The 19,120-nt window shown below is 26.5% G+C and overlaps 1 protein-coding gene across 1 annotated transcript; it reads left to right on the forward strand.

Annotated features, from left to right (window-relative positions):
* The first annotated feature begins 4,549 nt into the window (after positions 1–4,549).
* Positions 4,550–6,463, forward strand: LOC101267601 (transcription factor MYB93). The gene is made up of 3 exons (XM_004238480.5): positions 4,550–4,751; positions 4,963–5,092; positions 5,400–6,463. The coding sequence occupies exons 1-3, from the start codon at positions 4,619–4,621 to the stop codon at positions 6,181–6,183; spliced, it is 1,047 nt and encodes a 348-aa protein (XP_004238528.1). The 5' UTR covers positions 4,550–4,618; the 3' UTR covers positions 6,184–6,463.
* The last annotated feature ends 12,657 nt before the right edge of the window (positions 6,464–19,120 follow it).

Raw genomic sequence — 19,120 nt, forward strand, 5'->3', positions numbered from 1 at the left:
TAATCTAAAGAAATTTATAACTCAACAAAAAATATTTTATTTAATAATTTAGCTATAAAACTCGATAATAGAAGGATGGGACCCAAGATTTGCAAATTGCAACGTCACTTCTTCTTAAGTTCCTAAAACTTTTTGCAAAGGTAAATTTGCATTTGCTTTCTTTACTGACGCTAATGAAGCTGCTTTTGTGGCTCCTTTTGGTTGGGCTTTAATTGAGACTTTTTATAATAAAGGCCGCTTTTTTTTAAAAAAATCTTATCATAAAGTTTTAAAATATAAGTTAGGTGGATAATATATCAAAAGAATTGAAAGAAACTTATATCTAAAATTTGAGCTAGAGAAAGATTTGACCGGATAGATGTTCATTCAATTCGTTGTTAAGTAGTTTCCAAGTTTAGATTTTAAAATTCAACCTATCACAAACGCAAATCATTTTGGATGATATGTCAAAAGATTTAAAATATTGAACGGAGTTCATCATATCTAAGATTTGGCGTATTACAAACGCATATCATTTCATGTGAATGATATATCAAAAGACTCAAAATATTGAGAAGAGATTATCATATCTAAAATTTAAGACTGTTTAGAGGAGATTTGAGATAGTCGAGATTGAAAAAAATAACAACTTGTTGAGGAAGATGAAATGTTGCAATGTATAAATATTATATAACAATGTATATGAATGTATATACAGCTCTTATACATATTTATATATATATATATATATATATATATATATATATACTATGTCCTACATATATAATATTGATAATTACATATATATGCAACCATTTTAGCTAATAGGAATTATGACTGATGTTACATCGACATAAGAAGCCCCTATATAAGATTTCCAAAGATTTGTTGAAATTCACATTCAAGCACAACTCCTCATTTGGAAATTAAGGGAGTGTATGAACATGAAAATTGTGAGTATTTGAAAATTATAAATTTTGTTTACAAAATAAAAAATAATATCTAAAAGTTGGAATTTTATTTGATCATGTATACAAATTAAAGTTATTTTTAAATCTTTTAAAATAAAAACAATGAAAACAAAACTTTTTGTGTAGTAAGCCCTTGATGAGCCCATGATTACTTAGTTTGAGGCCTCATTAGTTCACATGAAGGCTTTCAAGTCCATTATTACCTAAGAGGTGGTGTATTAAGTCCTTGATATAAGCATGGCCACTCTTTACGGCCTCGACTAAATTTTAATCGCGCATAGCTCAATCTATTTACACTATATTTGGATCATTATTATTATCTGTTGTATTATATTATATCGTTACTATATCTATAATGTTTGTTTTGATTGTTACTTAAAATGTATTGTACGATATTGTTAAATTTCGTTGTTACGTAACAACGAAAACCCCTATTCTATGGAACAACCAACCAATTTGGTGTGTTTCCGTTGTTACTTAATTTCTTTTTCCAATTATATCTTTATATAATATTTCAAAATACTATTTTTACCGTTTACCTTAATTATTTGAACCTAGTCAAACCTCCTACCCTAGAATAATTAAGGATAATTAAGTAAATTTGTAAATTACAATACAGTACGGTACAATCAAACCAAACAATTAAAATGTTACTAAATAACAACAAACAATACAATCTAGCCAAACATTATATCTTTCATACAATACAGTACAATAAAGTACAGTACAATACAATACATTATGAAATAATGAATAATAATGATCTAAACAAAATATTAAGGTACATAATTTTCTTCGTACAGAGGCTCGAACCTAAAACAAGCTACCATTGTCATTATATTTTTTTAGCTATATTATATATATATGTAGTAATTTTCCTTTTTTTTTTTAAATTAAAGCCATCTTGGACTTATGTATAACAAAAAAGAGTAGCTTATACGATACTAAACCAATTTAATATTTTTTTAATACTAAACCATACAAATCTGTCGGAAAAACAAAAGATTTTTGGTTGGCATAACAAGAAAACAACAAAAAGCCAAATATTCAAAAAGTGAAAGTCATTTTAATTAATTTGCTCCAAAAATGAAATTAGGTGAAGATTTAGGACGTTTGATATACCAACTTTACTTCTAACTAGTTTCTTCCTTATAGTCAACTCACTTTCATCACCTTTTTTTTAAAAAAAAATGTTTTACAATATTCAATCTATTAATTAATTTTATTAATAAATATAATATGACTATGAAATATGTTTTTTTTTTCAGTATGTTGGTGTCATTTTCTACTCTAGTTTAATTTCCTAGATTTGTTACCTTACGTTTATAATGGTATACACGTGTATTATACACCATACCTCATAATTAACTATTACTTACTCCTTTTTTTTTTTCATTTTTTATTCAAAGTTCAATATCTATATAAGAGCTCGAGAAAAAAATGCTCTCCACTACTAATTATTCTTTATATACATATCGATCCTAAAATTCTAGTAGAGAAAAAAATAACTTTATCTATTATATTACATTTTTTGACGGCGTAACTGGTTTTTTTTTTCTTTATATAGTTTTCGAATTATTATTTTTTAAGACGTGATGGACCATGTGAATAGGAGTTAGGGGACAGAGAACAGAATATGAGGCCTTAGGTTAAAAATCATACTATAAGTATCATAGTTTGATAAGATATAAAAATATTACTTCCATTATTTTAATATATGAGTTAGTTTGACTTTTCATAAATTTTAAAAAAGAAAGAAGATTTAAAAAAATTGTGGTACAAAATTAATCATAGATATATGTGTTGCTAGAAATCATTTCATTAAGGATAAATTGAGCATTTTAAAGCAAAATTGAAGTACTAAAATATAAAAATATATTATTTCTTTTTTAGAAAGTAAGTTATATAAAGTGGAACAAGAAAATATTACTCAAATAAGATGTATTGATAATAGTATAATTAAGAAAAAGTACACAGGTATCCCTTCAATCTATGCTCAAAATCTCAGAGACACACTTATACTATACTAAGGTCCTATTACCCCCTGAACCTATTTTATAAATAATTTTTTATCCCTTTTTGAACATATATGACACTATCTTGTGGGCCCAACGCATGTTGATAAATTTTTTCTAAGCTAATGCACTATCATTAATAGTGTTTAGATTAATCCTATTGACATTATTTTGTATTGATCACCTTATGAAAAACAATAAAGATGCTTGGAAATTGGGATATGTTACATCTTGTTAGCATGTTGATATTACAAACAACTACTTATCGTAATATAAGGCTCAAATATGGCTAAAATTTTATAAATAAAAAGATATAGGAGGCTACACAAGTGAGCTCGATGTAGAAAATAAAACCATCAAGACATCATTTAGTATTATTTGACAAAAAAATTCTTATTGTATAGTTAATAAAAGTTGACTAATTTCCCTTGACTAAGTTAGAGATTTTCCCCCAGTTTCGTAAATCAAAAGGTTAGGTGAATTATACAAGTAAACTTCATTTAACAAGTTAAGCTTAAGAGTGTGCACTCACTCAATTGAATTAAAAAAAAAATATGGGATAAAACAAAAGTGAAAAAGTTAAAGAAAATAATAATAAATTTGACTAAAGCAATTTCAAGTCATGCAAGCAAATGACGCAGTAAAATCTCTTTTTATCATTTATTCGTTGCATGGCTACGTCTTTTTTTTGACTAGCAGAAAAAATCTGGTCCCATTATCTATTCGAAAATTATGTTTAAAAAATCAACTTTTTTGTAAAGAGATATTATTTATATAAGCAAGCAATTTTAGTCGAGATACAAGTAAGTCCATATTTATTTGAAAGTTAATATTTTTTTGGTTGAATTTGGAATTTCAAAAATACTTTAAAACCTCGATATATATTCCAAATTTTACCCTAAATTTTGTTTGTTTTTTTATATAAAAGTTATTCCACATTAGAAATTTTCCAACCAAGAAAATGTATCAAAATGAAAGTTTGAGTCGTTTAAAAAAATTTAAAACAAGAATATAAAAATATAGCCCTTTTAGGGATAGGTCGAATAGAACTTAATTACGGACGTAATAAGAAAATATACTATTATTACATTCGTCTAGGTTTCAATTTATTTGTCTTACTTTCCTTTTTAGTTTGTTTCAAATAAAACATTTTTTTTTGTAACACTTTAATTTCAACTTTCTACCTGATATATTTTAATATCAGTAGACATTTTAATACATTTCAAATATTTTTAATCTGAAGCCATAAAACTTAATTTTATCGTTATTATTTTATTTTCTTAAATTTTACATTAGATCAAATTTAGAGGATTACATAAAAATTAGAAGAGAGGAGAACAATATAATCCATGGTCGGCATGTCCTCTACACCTTATTTAGAATTTTGACCAAGTAAATTTCTAACTTTAGATTAATGTTTAAAACAAATAAACTTATAAGGTTCCTTGTCCACTTATTATATATATATATATAAGTCGATTATTTTATGAAGATAACTGTCAAAATCAAAATTTGTTAATTGGATTAAAGTACAAGAAACTAGACTGCTCAATTGTATAAATACTAAACATAGCTAATTTGGTAGAATCAAATAGAAGAAACCAAAAGAAAAACAAATAGATTCTTCCACAAATTTAATTTAATTTAATTAAAATGGGAAGATCTCCTTGTTGTGATGAAAATGGGCTTAAAAAAGGACCATGGACTCCTGAAGAAGATCAAATACTTGTTGATTATATTGACAAACATGGTCATGGAAGTTGGAGAGCCCTTCCTAAGCTTGCAGGTATTATAATAATTTCAACAAAAAAAAATATTTTTTTAATCATCTCATACACTGAAATTAGCTTCGAACTTTATCGAAAAATTATGTTGTATATAGAATATATACATTGTTGATTATGTATATATAATAGATATTGAATTTTCTTTGCGATCTGATATCGATTTGTTTTAACAAAATTAACATTTGTTGTTTTTATATGCTATATATATAGGACTTAATAGGTGTGGGAAGAGCTGCAGGTTAAGATGGACTAATTATTTGAGGCCAGATATCAAGAGAGGCAAATTTTCTGAAGAAGAAGAACAAACAATTCTTCATCTCCATTCCATCCTAGGAAACAAGTAAATTCAATATAACTTACATTAATTTTCATGAGAATTATATATAATGTTGTGTTCATTATTTCTTATCGAAACAATTAATCATGTTCGAGATTTATATGTCAGTAAAAAATATAGAGAATTTTTCGTATTTTTTTTTATCGTATTTCATATAACATTGACTAAAAAATAAGCTTATATATAGAAAGACAAATAGACAATGATGATTTATATAGTTGATCTTAATTTTGCGAGAGATTTTATGTAGAATTATTTTTGTTTTTGTGAAAATTCATATTGATGATATCTTTTGATATTATGGTTGTAGATGGTCTGCAATCGCGACACACTTGTCAGGAAGAACAGATAATGAGATTAAGAATTTCTGGAACACGCATTTGAAGAAGAAGCTAATTCAAATGGGATATGATCCAATGACACACAGGCCAAGAACTGATTTATTTGCAAACTTGCCTAATATAATTGCCTTGGCAAATTTACTTCAACATCATCCACTTGAAGATCATGCTGTGAGATTACAAGTAGAAGCTGCCCAATTAGCTAAAATTCAATATTTACAATTTCTATTCCAATCTTCAAATAATTATAATCCACCACTACCTACACCCTCATCAAACACTCAACATTACAATACTAATAATAATAATAATAATCTTGGAGATTTAGGGGCATTTAATTTAACAAATTTTGTTAAAGAAAATAGTACCCCTTCTTTATCCAATCTTGAAAATCAAACACTTTTCTCCAATGAAAATAACTCTTGCTCTCAACTACTCCACAATAATCAAGATAAAACACATCAAGTCCCTTTCAATTTCCAAACGCATTTGAATAATAGTATTAATGAAATTAGTTGTCATAATTTTAATTTTGATCAAAAAAATAATTCACCTAGTTCCCCATTAAATATTACTAATATTCTCCCTTCTCCACATTCTTCAAGTCATTTGCCACCTTTGGCTGAAATTTCAATTAGCAATAATCAAGGACATTCCAGCAGTAATTCAACTAACAATGGTGCAGATCAAGGGAGTTCTTCATATTGGCCAGAATTATTTTTTGAAGAACACTTCATGCATGACATTTCTTGATATTTGCGCAGGGTTCCAAAACAAGTTAGAAGTTTTTTTTTTTTTTTATTAGTATGATTGGTATACGTTGTTGATGAGTGATATGGACACTGAGGATTATTATATAGACGACTCAATTTTCTTGGAATTGAGGCGTAATTGTTGTAAATATGTTATTGATTGTTGAGAGGGTACACTTTTTTTTTTCTATTTTCTTTTTTGATCCTTGTTGGATGTGTTATAATGTAAATATTCCTCATTGTTATAATGCAAGTATTCCTTCTTGTTCTCTTTTTATGAATTCAAATCTTATGTGTTAAGATTTAATAGAATTTTATAAATATATTTATATAATATATTAAAAATTATGAATTCAGATGAATCTGTGATGAAAAGCTATATCGCCCCTTAATATATTCTTCCTATGTGAGCTATAGTAACCTAAGATATCCTAGTAAAATACACTTGCTACTTCTTTCCAAATACTTTTTACGATTTTCTTTTTTTTTTTTTTTATCGATTAACATTTTAAAAGCACTCTACTTGATGACGTAAAAAAATACTTATTGATGTCATTTAGGTCATGATGAATTTTATATTATCAATTATTGTAATCTACATGTAAAATATCTGTATAATAATAATTGACAAGAACATATTGGTTACTTGATAAAAGTACATGTAAATTACATTACACTATCAACGTCAACTCCTTGATATGTTGTGAAACAACACATTACATTAGCTAATAGATGTTATAATTTTTTCTAAAAAATCATAAAATATTGTGCGTAAACAGTGACTTCTATTCATACATTATATATTATATATTTTAATTATTACAAATTTCAACACAATTGTTATAAATAATTTTAACCGTGAACTCGATTATTATTACGAATTAACTTAAAATTATTATAGCAATTTGTTTTGTTTTTGACCATATCTTTAAATTTTGTCTTTGCAATCTTTAATGATATACACATCTTTGCTAATTTTTCAACAAAAGAGTTTGATGGCCTATGATTAACGCATCAATTTAGATGATTGGAAACACAATAATTAATACTACTCAAATAAAGCATTTATTTAATTTCTTGATGTTGCCACTTATATATGATCATTACAATAATTTCTAGATGTTCGTGACCAACTGCATGTACAATCATGACCAGGGGCTGCTTCATTTAATTATATGTTTTTTTTTAATATAAATAAAAGGGTTTTAATTAAATGACATAAGAACTTTGAAAAAAAATCTAACATATAGGGTAGGGTTAGGTGGTTTTGAAAACCTTCTTAATTTCTTCCCCACCCACAAGGAACTAACTATAAGGTTAAGCTAAGAACAAAAGAAAAAACCTAACACTATCTAAAATTTCTACATTTGCTTTGACAACTACGAGGTTATGACACTAAAACAAAAATAACTTTTAATAAAAATACATATGTATGTTAATAATTGATATCAGAACTAAAGTTGATATAGACTTCAACAACATTTACAGAGTGTATATATAATTATTATTAATAATTAATTTTGAAAAACATACCTAATTTTAATTACCGTTATAAATTATATTCGATATATTGTGACTCCACAATTAGTACTTGACATTAATCAAAGTTATTAAATATCTTATCCTTGAACGAAACCACAGACAAATGCAAAAACAAACTTTATTTTTATAATTAAAAAAAAAAAAGAATGAGTAGAGAGATACCATGGGAATATCGACAAGTGTGTGAAAAAAGTCTTCGTAGTAAATTGAGACTTTTTTTTCCTCATATGGTTTGTGTGAATTTAATGTCTTTGACAGTCAATTTCTTTGTAGAAAAGAAACACCCTTACCTATCTACTTGATAGGAGATTTGTAATATTTGACTTTTTTTTTTATTATCTCATTTGATATTTAAATTTTACATTGTAATTCAACTAGTCTATCTGAATGTTAATATGGAAAGGATAAAATATAAAATTCGAGTCATCTGAATGTCAATATTGAAAGGTAAAATGGTTCCTAAGAAACGTGACTTCTTATACAGGAGTTCAACTTTTAATTTAAAATGAATAAATACTTATCACTTTATTGTAACAATAACTATAATGTATACACAATAATTAATTTTAATATTGGGTATGTTCTACACTTTTACAGTCGTTAATTAACCTATTTGCTCAAACAATGTATCCTTGTCTGGCCAAGATTAATAAACTCACTTTCATTAGAAGAGATTTTTATGTAGAAGTAATTATTATTATTCTATAGAAAATAAAAATAAAGTAACTTGAAGAGTGAGTGCGATTGATGTAATGCATACGAAAATTGTTAATGATTTTTTCCGTGAAGTTCTAATAGGAGTAAATTAGAGTATTTTTATTAGGTTTGGCACATGCATAACTTAACAATTTGATTATTTCTATTTCTCCAAATTAAGCATCCTAAGTTCCACTATCAAAAAATTAACACATGAAAATACGAGTCATGTAATTTTTATCTGAATTTAAAAATTATTTAATTTTTATAACATAAAAAGAAATTAAGAGAAATATGATTTTTAATTTAGAGTTTAATTTTTCTTATAATGTAAAAATATAAACTCGAAGTACTTGTAAAGTGTGAATGGAATCTAAAGGATAAAGGCAAATAGTGAGTTATATTAATACTTTATCCCATAGACCCATACTAATTGATCCATCATTCCAAAAATAATTGTTCCATATTAATAGTTGTCTATCTTACTGTATCAAGTTAATTGATTTATCCTATATTACTTTTGCAATTTATTTTTTCCGAAAGTATTAACCATTTGTTTGTAAAAAATTATTTATGATTTCTTAGTATTTTTTATATCCAATAATAGTTGTCCATTATTGATTGACACGTTCTTTAAGAAACAAAAAATAATAAGGGTAATATTACTATATTATTTTTTGACCTTATTAAATTTAATGCTTTAAAGAATACGTTAGATGATAAATAATATTTAATATTAAGGGTAAAATAGATATAAAATGTAAATTATCTCTTAATTTTTGTAAATTAGATAATTATTGTTGAACATCTATTTTTAGTATAGTGAACAACTATTATTTGACGGAAGGAGTACTTTATGTGTAAAAAGAAAATAATCAACTAATATAGGACAGAAGGAGTATTTACGTAAAGGTAAAAGTCGTAAATCACTATCGTCTTAATAGGTTATCGATTTATCCAATATTAAAAAATCAAATCGAATCGACAACTGATCAATAACTTTTTTATTTTATCAAAATCATTAAAAACCCGTTATCCTACTAACAATAAATTAATTAATAACAATTTTTTCGATTCGATCTATCGGTTGGTTAAGTTTTTCACACCCCCGGGGGCGTAGCTACATACTCTTTAGGGTGTCCAGTTGGACACTCTTCGTCGGAAAATTATATTTTTATATACAAGTCTAGTAATATACAAAGTGGTTAAATAATGCATTTATGACACCCTTAACACAACAAGGTGTTGCAGCCTACTCAAAAGACCAAAACCTTTAAGCGTTTGTGAGTTTAAATCTTGCTAGCAATAATTTTAAGGCTCTTTTTTTCAATTTTTTCGAATATATTACATACTTTAAAAAAATTTATGTATGTTACGTAGATCCTCTTTTTTCAATCTTTTTCAAAATCTTTTTACGTAGATTACGTAGTTTAATTTTTAAAATTTCTTGTGCACTCTTTTATCGTTTTCCTCTTTTTTCAATTTTTTCCATGTATATTACATATTTTTTTACAATTTTTTTATGTACACATTAGGTACTTTAGTTTTTAAAATTTCTAGTGCACTCATTCATCCAAAATGAAAAATGTACACGTTTCCTTGATATGCTTGATGAAATTTCTGGCTACAACACTAACAGGGGCGGAGCCACCTTGTAAGAAGGGGGTTCATGCGAACCTCCTTCGCCGAAATATTATATTATTTATACATGGTTAAATAATTTTATATGTATGTATAGTAGATGTAAAACCTCCTTCGATTACTTCATGTGTCTATTTCTATCTATTTTAAATCCTTTATTAAAAATTTTAATTCCGCTACTAACCACTAATACTTAAACATATCATGTGGGCAAATGTTAGAGTGTTGAAAAAACAAAGAAATCACTTTTTTAAAAACTTATTAAAAAAAGAAAATAGTGATTCTTTTTAAATGAGTAACTATTATAATAAAATTTCAAAAATCCATACTTTCAAACAATTTCCCTGGAGTAAAAAGTGATCGATAAACGTTATTTGGGGTTGGACAAGACAAATCAGAAATGGGCCAAGCCCACATGCCAAGAACCATCGTTTGCTTATCTTCTTATCTCATATGTTTTCACAACGTAACAATAACGGAATTATAAATAAAAAAAATTACATAAATTTATACATTTTTAAAAATAATTATTGATTTTAGTAATACTTTTTGTTTATTATTATTTATAGAAATATTGTGATAAATCTGTAATATGTATTAGAAGTGAATTGTGTATGCAATATATTTGAATTATAATTGTTTTTGAAATATATTATGTTTGTTTCGTAAAAAAAGTCACATTATATTATAAGTGTATTAAAATATGTGATATATGTATTATCCATATTAAAACTTGTATCATATTTGAATAATAAATTTATCTTTATAATATTGTATTAAATTTATATTATAAATGAATAAAAATGATTAAGTGAAAAAAATGACATTGCTATAAATAATAAATATTTTATTATTATAATATATTTACTTAAGTTTCCAAATAACACAATTAAATACTGCTGCTAATGAAGAAAATAACTATGCATTTACTAACATTTTAAAAAAAAAATATTTGTCCTTTTTTATTCTCTGTGTGGACCTTCCCTGGTACATTGACAAGAGTGTGCTGAATTATTTGTCCTTTTACTCTGTTAAAACTGTTTTTTTAAAAAAATATTTTAGGGTATCCAGAAATATAATTAAACTAAAATATTCTATTTGAGAAGTACTAATACTGGCTAAGCTAAATTAGAAAGAACTTTAAAACTCGCTGGTAATTAAAAAATATCTTTAGCGGCAATTAATTAATGATAATATTTTAATTATTATTAAATATGTATTTTTAGCGATAATTAATACTTTTTATATATGTTTTTAAATTTTTTGGTGATATTGGAGCCAATGACAATTAGCTAATACAAGTAAAAACTTTAACATTCTTTGTTAAGTATGCCAAAATTAGGAGTTGTTGGCTAGTTGCCTTCCATAGTCTCATCCATCAATAATATTGTTAGGTTTATGTCCCTCAACGAGTAAAAAGGTGATAAAATTAGTTAATGAAAATATAACTTGATCAATCTTCAAATGGAATCATATTTTCACAATGGATTGACTTGGAGCATCTCATTATCTCAGGCCAAGCTGATAAAAATTGAGTTAATATGTAATTCAAAATTACTCGATTGAAGAATTTATTCGAATGTTTATAAGATATATTTAAATTTCATGGTTTAATATAGTCATAACAAATAAATAAATTATTTATTTGGTAATTAAGCGGATGGTAAGAAAACAAACAAAGAAGTTAAAAAACTTTGATTAGATTATAAAGAATTTAGTTGCGATTTATTATTTAGTTCATCTAATTAAAATAATTTTTGGCCGAATAGATCATTTGTTAATTTATTGATTAAAAATAACACCAATAGCCACTTTTTGGTTATGTATTTTTAAAAATTATTATTATCATAAAGTTTTAAATTATACGTGGAAAATTTGTAGAATTTAAAAGTAGGTGACAAGTGATTATTTTCACTTACAAGCTTTAGAAAGTGATTGTTTGGGAATTTCATCCTCTATTGTTCCATTTTAATTTGACATGTTTAAATTTAACTTATTTTTCTATTTAAAACCCTCAAATTTCATCCTCTATTGTTCCATTTTAATTCGACATGTTTAAATTTAACTTATTTTTCGATTTAAAACCCTCAAATTTCATTGCTAGACGCTCATATGCGTATAGATGATAATAAGCAAAATGAGCAAAATTTGAGTGATCATAATTAGATTGAGTTAAAACATTATTTAGATTGTTATGGACGAAACCCAACTCATGTAACTATTGTTAATTCAGTTTTTAATTGTTTTATTTATTTATTTTTTATATCTAATTTTGAGTACCTGATAAAATAATTATTTTATTTTTACTATGACTATATATTATGTATCAAATAAAAAAATGACTTCTTAAAAGCATTTTAATAGAACTTCTCATTGAACAATTTGGACTAAATATTTACTCAAATAAGTTAAAGTTACATGAGTTAATACATAAACGAATCAATGATTGACGCAAAAATTTAAACAAAATGCAGCTAACCAAAGGCGAATCCTTGGTTTGGTTAGATAAACTTAAAATAAATATAATGAAAAAACACTCGGATCTGAACCTAGGTCTCACAGGTAGATTTTCTAGCTTGTATTAGTATAATAATGACCAGGAGCGGTTCAAGCATATTAGTGACTTAAAACAAAAATTAAACAGGGCCTTAAACTTGAATCGTCAATAACTTTATATAATTGATTTCTTCTACTTTTCAACTGATAATATAATCATTCTTATTTTAAATTATTTTTTATGAGATATAGTAGTTCAAATATATCAAATATCTTCTATAATTCCTTCATTTTTCATGAAAAGTTTACATTTTCTATAAATAGTATTTAATATTTGTTAAAAAAAATAATAACTTACAACCTATTATTATTAAAAATAAGACCCTTAAATTTGGGAGCTTAAGACACATATCTTTTTTAACACTTTCAAATCATTCCTAATAATAATATTTCTATGTTTTTCATGAACGCATGATTAATTATATCATAATTTATATCAGTTTTTCAAGATATATTGGCCTCTTTAGCCACTGCCCACGTAATGCAATTTCCTTTTTCTTTGTGGGGGAGGAGTTCCGATTTGCAACTTGATATGCTGTCCTAATCCTAATGGGTTCTAAAATTTTATTGTTAAAACGTCACATGATATGATTTTTATAATTAAATAATTTAGAGTAATAGTTTGATAGAACAAAAAATTTCATATTAGTAGAAGTTTTGTTGAAAGATCGCATCTCAAAGAATGTGATGTAAACAATAGTCTAATATATACACTTTATTCTAATAGAAATATTAATGATTATTTTCATAACTCAAACTCATATATATAAATCACAAAAATATAACTATACTATTGTTAGCTTCGAGTCTCCCCTTCCAATAATGCATCGTTTACATTTTTAATTAAGATTTGCTTCCAAAATTTTGCCCTAATCAACGTCCTTGTTTCTCCTATAGTTGACAACTTGACATGATTATAGCTTCAATTAAAACTTTGTCCATACTTATCTCTAAGTAATATGCTCAATACTTTTATTTTGCTGGTATTAATTACCATAATTGTTGATTTATTGTACTGATGGTCTTTATAAAATTATGTGTATTTAAAAGAGTTGTCTTTTCTTTCTTCGTCGACTGTTGAGAAATCAGCGAATCAAGTTATTCATTGCTTTGCTAGAGCATCTGTTTCTACGTCTGATTTGATGACGTGGAATACTAACCCTCCATTTCTTATCACCGATGTACTCTTTTGCGATATGAATAATACATGATGAACAAACTATTTTCAAAAAAAAATTTTAATATATAATTACATGTATTTATTTATAAAAGAATAACAAAGTAATTATAGATATATAATTTATTAATATGATAAATTAGAATATTTCGACATAACTTATTTATTTAATAAATTTATATATAAATTAAATCTTTTAATAATTACTCATATAAAAGATATTTAATTAAGCAAATTTCAACTTCAAATCAATTTTTACGTCTCGAACAATATAGGTAGCCTATATAGCCGCCAGCCATAGAACCATCTCTCTTTACTTTAGGCATCTTCACTTTGTCTCTTTTTGGTTTGCCACAAAAATTTATACAACTTTTTTTCGTTGTTCAACAATTTGTATAAAGGTATTGTTGTACCAATCTTTAATAAATCGAATTATAAAAGTGGTCCAAATTATACTTCCTTTTGTCTTTCAATATTTTATATTTTTTTTCTCACAAATTAAAAACATACACAACAATATTTTATAAAGAGAAGATCCACAAAAGATTTGTTCAAAGTTAACTTTTTAGTTGGTGGATTCGATTATATGCATGTTCCCATTAGAAGTAATACTAAGTAATTATTGCAAAATTTGGACATACCACGCTCCCTTATTTGTATTTAACGAGGTTTAAAATTGAATGATTTAAGTGTTAAGTTCATTTATTAATATATATTATGATTTAAATTTGACAAAATCTTAATTATTGTGATCTTTAACAAAAAAAAAATAACAATCATGGCCATTTTCGTCAACCACCTCCACCAATCACTTATGATAACTAACATTGATATTTACTGTTATTGATAATCGCGCACTAACACATTTATCACCTTCATATATCATTACAATTATATTCATTGTGATAGTTGTAATCAATCTAACAACTACGGTCAATCATCTCACTAACAATCAACACCATCTCACAATTAGTACCACCGCTAACTATCACCAAAATTCTTTATTCTTCGTCATCGGTATCGATTACTAGCTAACATCAATCAACGTTATAACAATTACTATAAATCGCTACTAATACGTCAGTTGCTGCAATACTAATAAAGTCCAATATTATTATTATCATTATCGCTATAATTACTAATAACTATCACCAATCACCAATAATATCGCCAGAAATTATCTACCATGTACCAGTAGTGAATAATTATTATTTTTTAATATCTGATGATGATTTCACTAAACTAAATTTTGCATCTTTCTATTATTTAACTATTTAACTACTTGTTAATTATTTGAATAAATATATTATATTTAGAAATAATAATTATTCAGTGTTGAAAAATAAATATAATTCTAATCGTTAGTGTTTAAATAGTGTTAATTATATTCCTGGGGTACAGCCATATAGCATGAAGCCATTCAACATAATTCAGTAAATTCAATTGAAATAATTCCAAAAAAAAAAAAAAACACTACTACAAGATTTGATCCAACCTTGATATATTTATTGAGAAATTCAGTGAGTATGTTCATATATTAAATTTTAAATTCAAATTCAAATCATAGATACATCTCGTATTATTCAACATTTTCATTAAGAAAAATGCCATGAAGATTTACCTATTGTCTTATCTCACAGTTTTTAATTATGAAAATGAGCTAGGGATCAAAAAGCTAATCTTGTGATCAAAATTCTACAGAATAATATGAGTGATAGTTTAACAGTAAGCAGGAAAATGGTATATTATGTGTTACTAATTAGCATTTAACATGTAATTGATTACTGTTAAGTCCAAAATTACGATATTATAATTTATACCCACAAGTGCCGATATGATTCTCGCTCTAACTAATTAGTAACTCGCTGAATTTTATCGATCAGAACGCAATAATAAATATCTTATTTCAAGACCTAACATATTATTATAGCACACTGTAGACAATTTTCAGAAAAATATTTTTATTTTTCTTTTTCAAAATTAAAGTTCCTTCTATTTTTTTCAACCAATAAAAACATATATATTTGCAATAGTATATAACACTACATGCATGGTGTGATTTTGGCAAATTAGTGGTTGGAGTTTATTCATGATAATATATGAAACTTATGTTTCAAATCTAGTTTATTTGAGGTAGAATTAATTATTAAATTGTGTTTGATCCTTGAAACTTTGAAGAAGAAGTTGGTGGTTATGGACAAAATTTGTTCCTTTCGAACTGTAAGTTAAAAACGTCTAAAGTTTAGTTAAATATATATTTTGACCTCAAGCGAAAACATATAAAATTGATAAATATATGTCAGAATCTTAGATCAAAACGTTTCACGTTGTGTCAGATCTTGCTAGTATCATTTCAACAAAAAATATTCAAAATCGACATTTAGGAGATCGAGACATTATAAATTTAACGTCTTGTCAATGTCATAACATCAGTTAAAAAGAAAAAGAAAAATTCTACAATTTAGCCTTGTCAAATTCCAAAACTTCAATAAAACATGTTTGAATTTGAGAAATTATATCAAACTTCAAACAAATGACAATGTCAAGACAAAAATGTCCAACCAAATATTACTCATATTGTATGGTTAAAACGTTCAAAATTTGATGAATATGATTCTCTAAAACGTTAAAAAAAATCCAGTTGTATGCCACTAAATATGTAGCCCTCCTTTAATTTTGTCATTCCCTTCAACTTTTCTCCATGAGTATGATGAATGTTTTGAAAATTTGGACTGGTTACTAAATATGGGACCCTTCAATTTGTGTTATACAAATCATAACACATTAGAGCTAGAGATTAATTCATCAAAACTTCATTAATTCTGAAAATGCAAAGGTTATTTTTTTATTAGTATCAAAAGTCTTAAAAATTCTTAATTAAGAGAGGTAACAAATGGTATATATATTTTAAAAATTACGGAAAAAGGGCCAAAATATTTTTGAACTATTAAAAAAAAGACATTTCTGCCACCATTATCTATTGGTATGTTTGAATTTCAAGGGTCAAATAATTTAATTTTGATGATAATTTTTTTATATTTTTCGAAATAAAATTGATTAGGAAACTACATAAAATACTACTATAATTTACCTTCTTGAACCCGATAATCATATATCGGCTAATCTAGCTTTTCCATCCATTTGGACTAACAAGGGTACTATGGAAATATTCTGTTGTTCATCGCACTACGTTTTTAAGCTGTTAAAATAATTTATAATTTAAAATATTTATATATATGAAAATATTAATGTCAATGCAAAATATATTTAAATTTCAATATCCGAAGAATATCACGTAAACTGAAACTGAGAAAACCTAAAGAGGCAACCTTTTTAGCTTGTTAGGAGAAATTGGAAAAACAAAAAGGGGATTGACAAAAGTATATGCCACGAAAAATTGGACGGGGCTAAAAAAGAAAATAACACACACTTTAAGAATCCACAAATATAGCTTGATTTTGATACAAAAATTATACTATATGAAGTTGAAGTTGATCTGACTGTGAATGGGAGCAAATGTCCAATATTTTGACGATTAGAATAAAAAATAATATCAAATGATAACAAAGAATAAAGTCTTCTATTCTACGTAGTTTAAAAATATTTTTACATCTTTTTCGATTAAAACTAAAATATTATATTTATTTATCTTCTCACTCCATATATCATCATATATAATTTGCAATTTCTCATGTAACTCTTATTGTATATTTTTTTTTATCTTCTCATTCCATATATCATCACAATTTGCAATTTCTCATACACCTATTATTTTTAGTTTTCCATTGCTAATAAAAATGTGACTAAAATATGTAAACAAAGCATATGTGCTGGCTCTTTTTTGAAGAAGTCTGGTATGAGTGAGTGTCACACTCACATCACTGGTTTGCCTCAAAGATGGAAAAATTATTAATAGCACTTACATATATGGTAATAGCCTAATAGGGACTGGGAGACAGTTCCATACGTACATGTCAACTCACAAAAAGAACCACCTTAATTATTAGTCGAGTCAATTCCTAAATGGTCGTTCAAGTTAAAAGAATTGTCTTAAAATATCATTTATGTTTCATTTAAAATCAAAATATCACTCAACTATCACTAATTTGCAATTTCTCATATACCTAATATTTAGGAAATTGACTCATTATTAGTGCAAATCACATTCTGATCACTTATTGCTATTAGGATATTATAGGCTATTAGGCAGAGTAAGGATTTTCATTTTTGCAAGTTTTAAATTTTATAATGATAATTTTAAGTGTTAATTAGTGTCATTTTAAACTTAGTGTGTACTCTGTGTGAAAAAAGTTATTTTTTAATTTTGTCGTGTTTGATTGGTTTAAATGTTTTTCAAGTTCACTAAATTTCTTTCAATTTAATGAGAATGACTTTTTATAAAAAGTATGGAAAACATTTTTCTTCCAACATTACTATCCGACCTCAACTCGGGACCCGATTCCTAACCTTAATTTGAATTTCAACTCTTGATTAGGGATCCGACTTGATACATGATCCCAACATAGGACTCAACTATCGCCCCCAACCATACACATGATTGAACTCCTCACCCTCTTTTCCAAGACCTGACTCATGATCTCGATTTGGAAAAAGACTCCAAACCTTGACTCGAACCCCTCAACCCCTTTTCAGGACCTAACTCATGATCACGATTTGGAAAAAGACTCCAAAGTCTAACTTAAGATCTAATTTACGATCATGATATTGGGACCCTCCGACATGTCCCCAACCCTAAATCAAACCAAAACCTGAATATCTCGTGACTTGGCTCCTGACCTCAACCTGAGACTCTACTCCTGACTCCAACCCTAACTCGAGATCCAACCTAGGTCCCTCCTTCTAACCTTAACCCATACAAGAGATTAGACTTCCAACCCCGATTCAAGATCCAAAATTTGACCATGACTCCAATTAGGAACAATACTCCCAATCCTAACCGTAAAATCGATCTTGACCCTAATATCATAACCTTGACTCGGCCCAAGATCAAACCCCGAACCCCACCTCAATATTAGGATCTGATTATATATTGACTCTAATTTGAGACCCTAGCTACTCCTAAGTCCAACCTCAATTCCCGACCCCCCGATCCAATATGAATCATGACCCTGATAAAAATTCATTATCAGACTCCCGACCTTGACCCAACCCAAGACCAGAATCCTAACCTCGACCTTGAACTTATCTGATCAAACAAAATATAATTAAATTTTATCTCAAACTTACTGTCTGTTTGGATGGGCTATTAAGTTGTCAGTTTTTAACTTGTGAGAGTAAGAACAACCTAAAATAAGTTTGAACTTAA

This window comes from Solanum lycopersicum, chromosome 4 (genome assembly GCF_036512215.1).
Source record: "Solanum lycopersicum chromosome 4, SLM_r2.1".
Classification (NCBI taxonomy): domain Eukaryota; kingdom Viridiplantae; phylum Streptophyta; class Magnoliopsida; order Solanales; family Solanaceae; genus Solanum; species Solanum lycopersicum.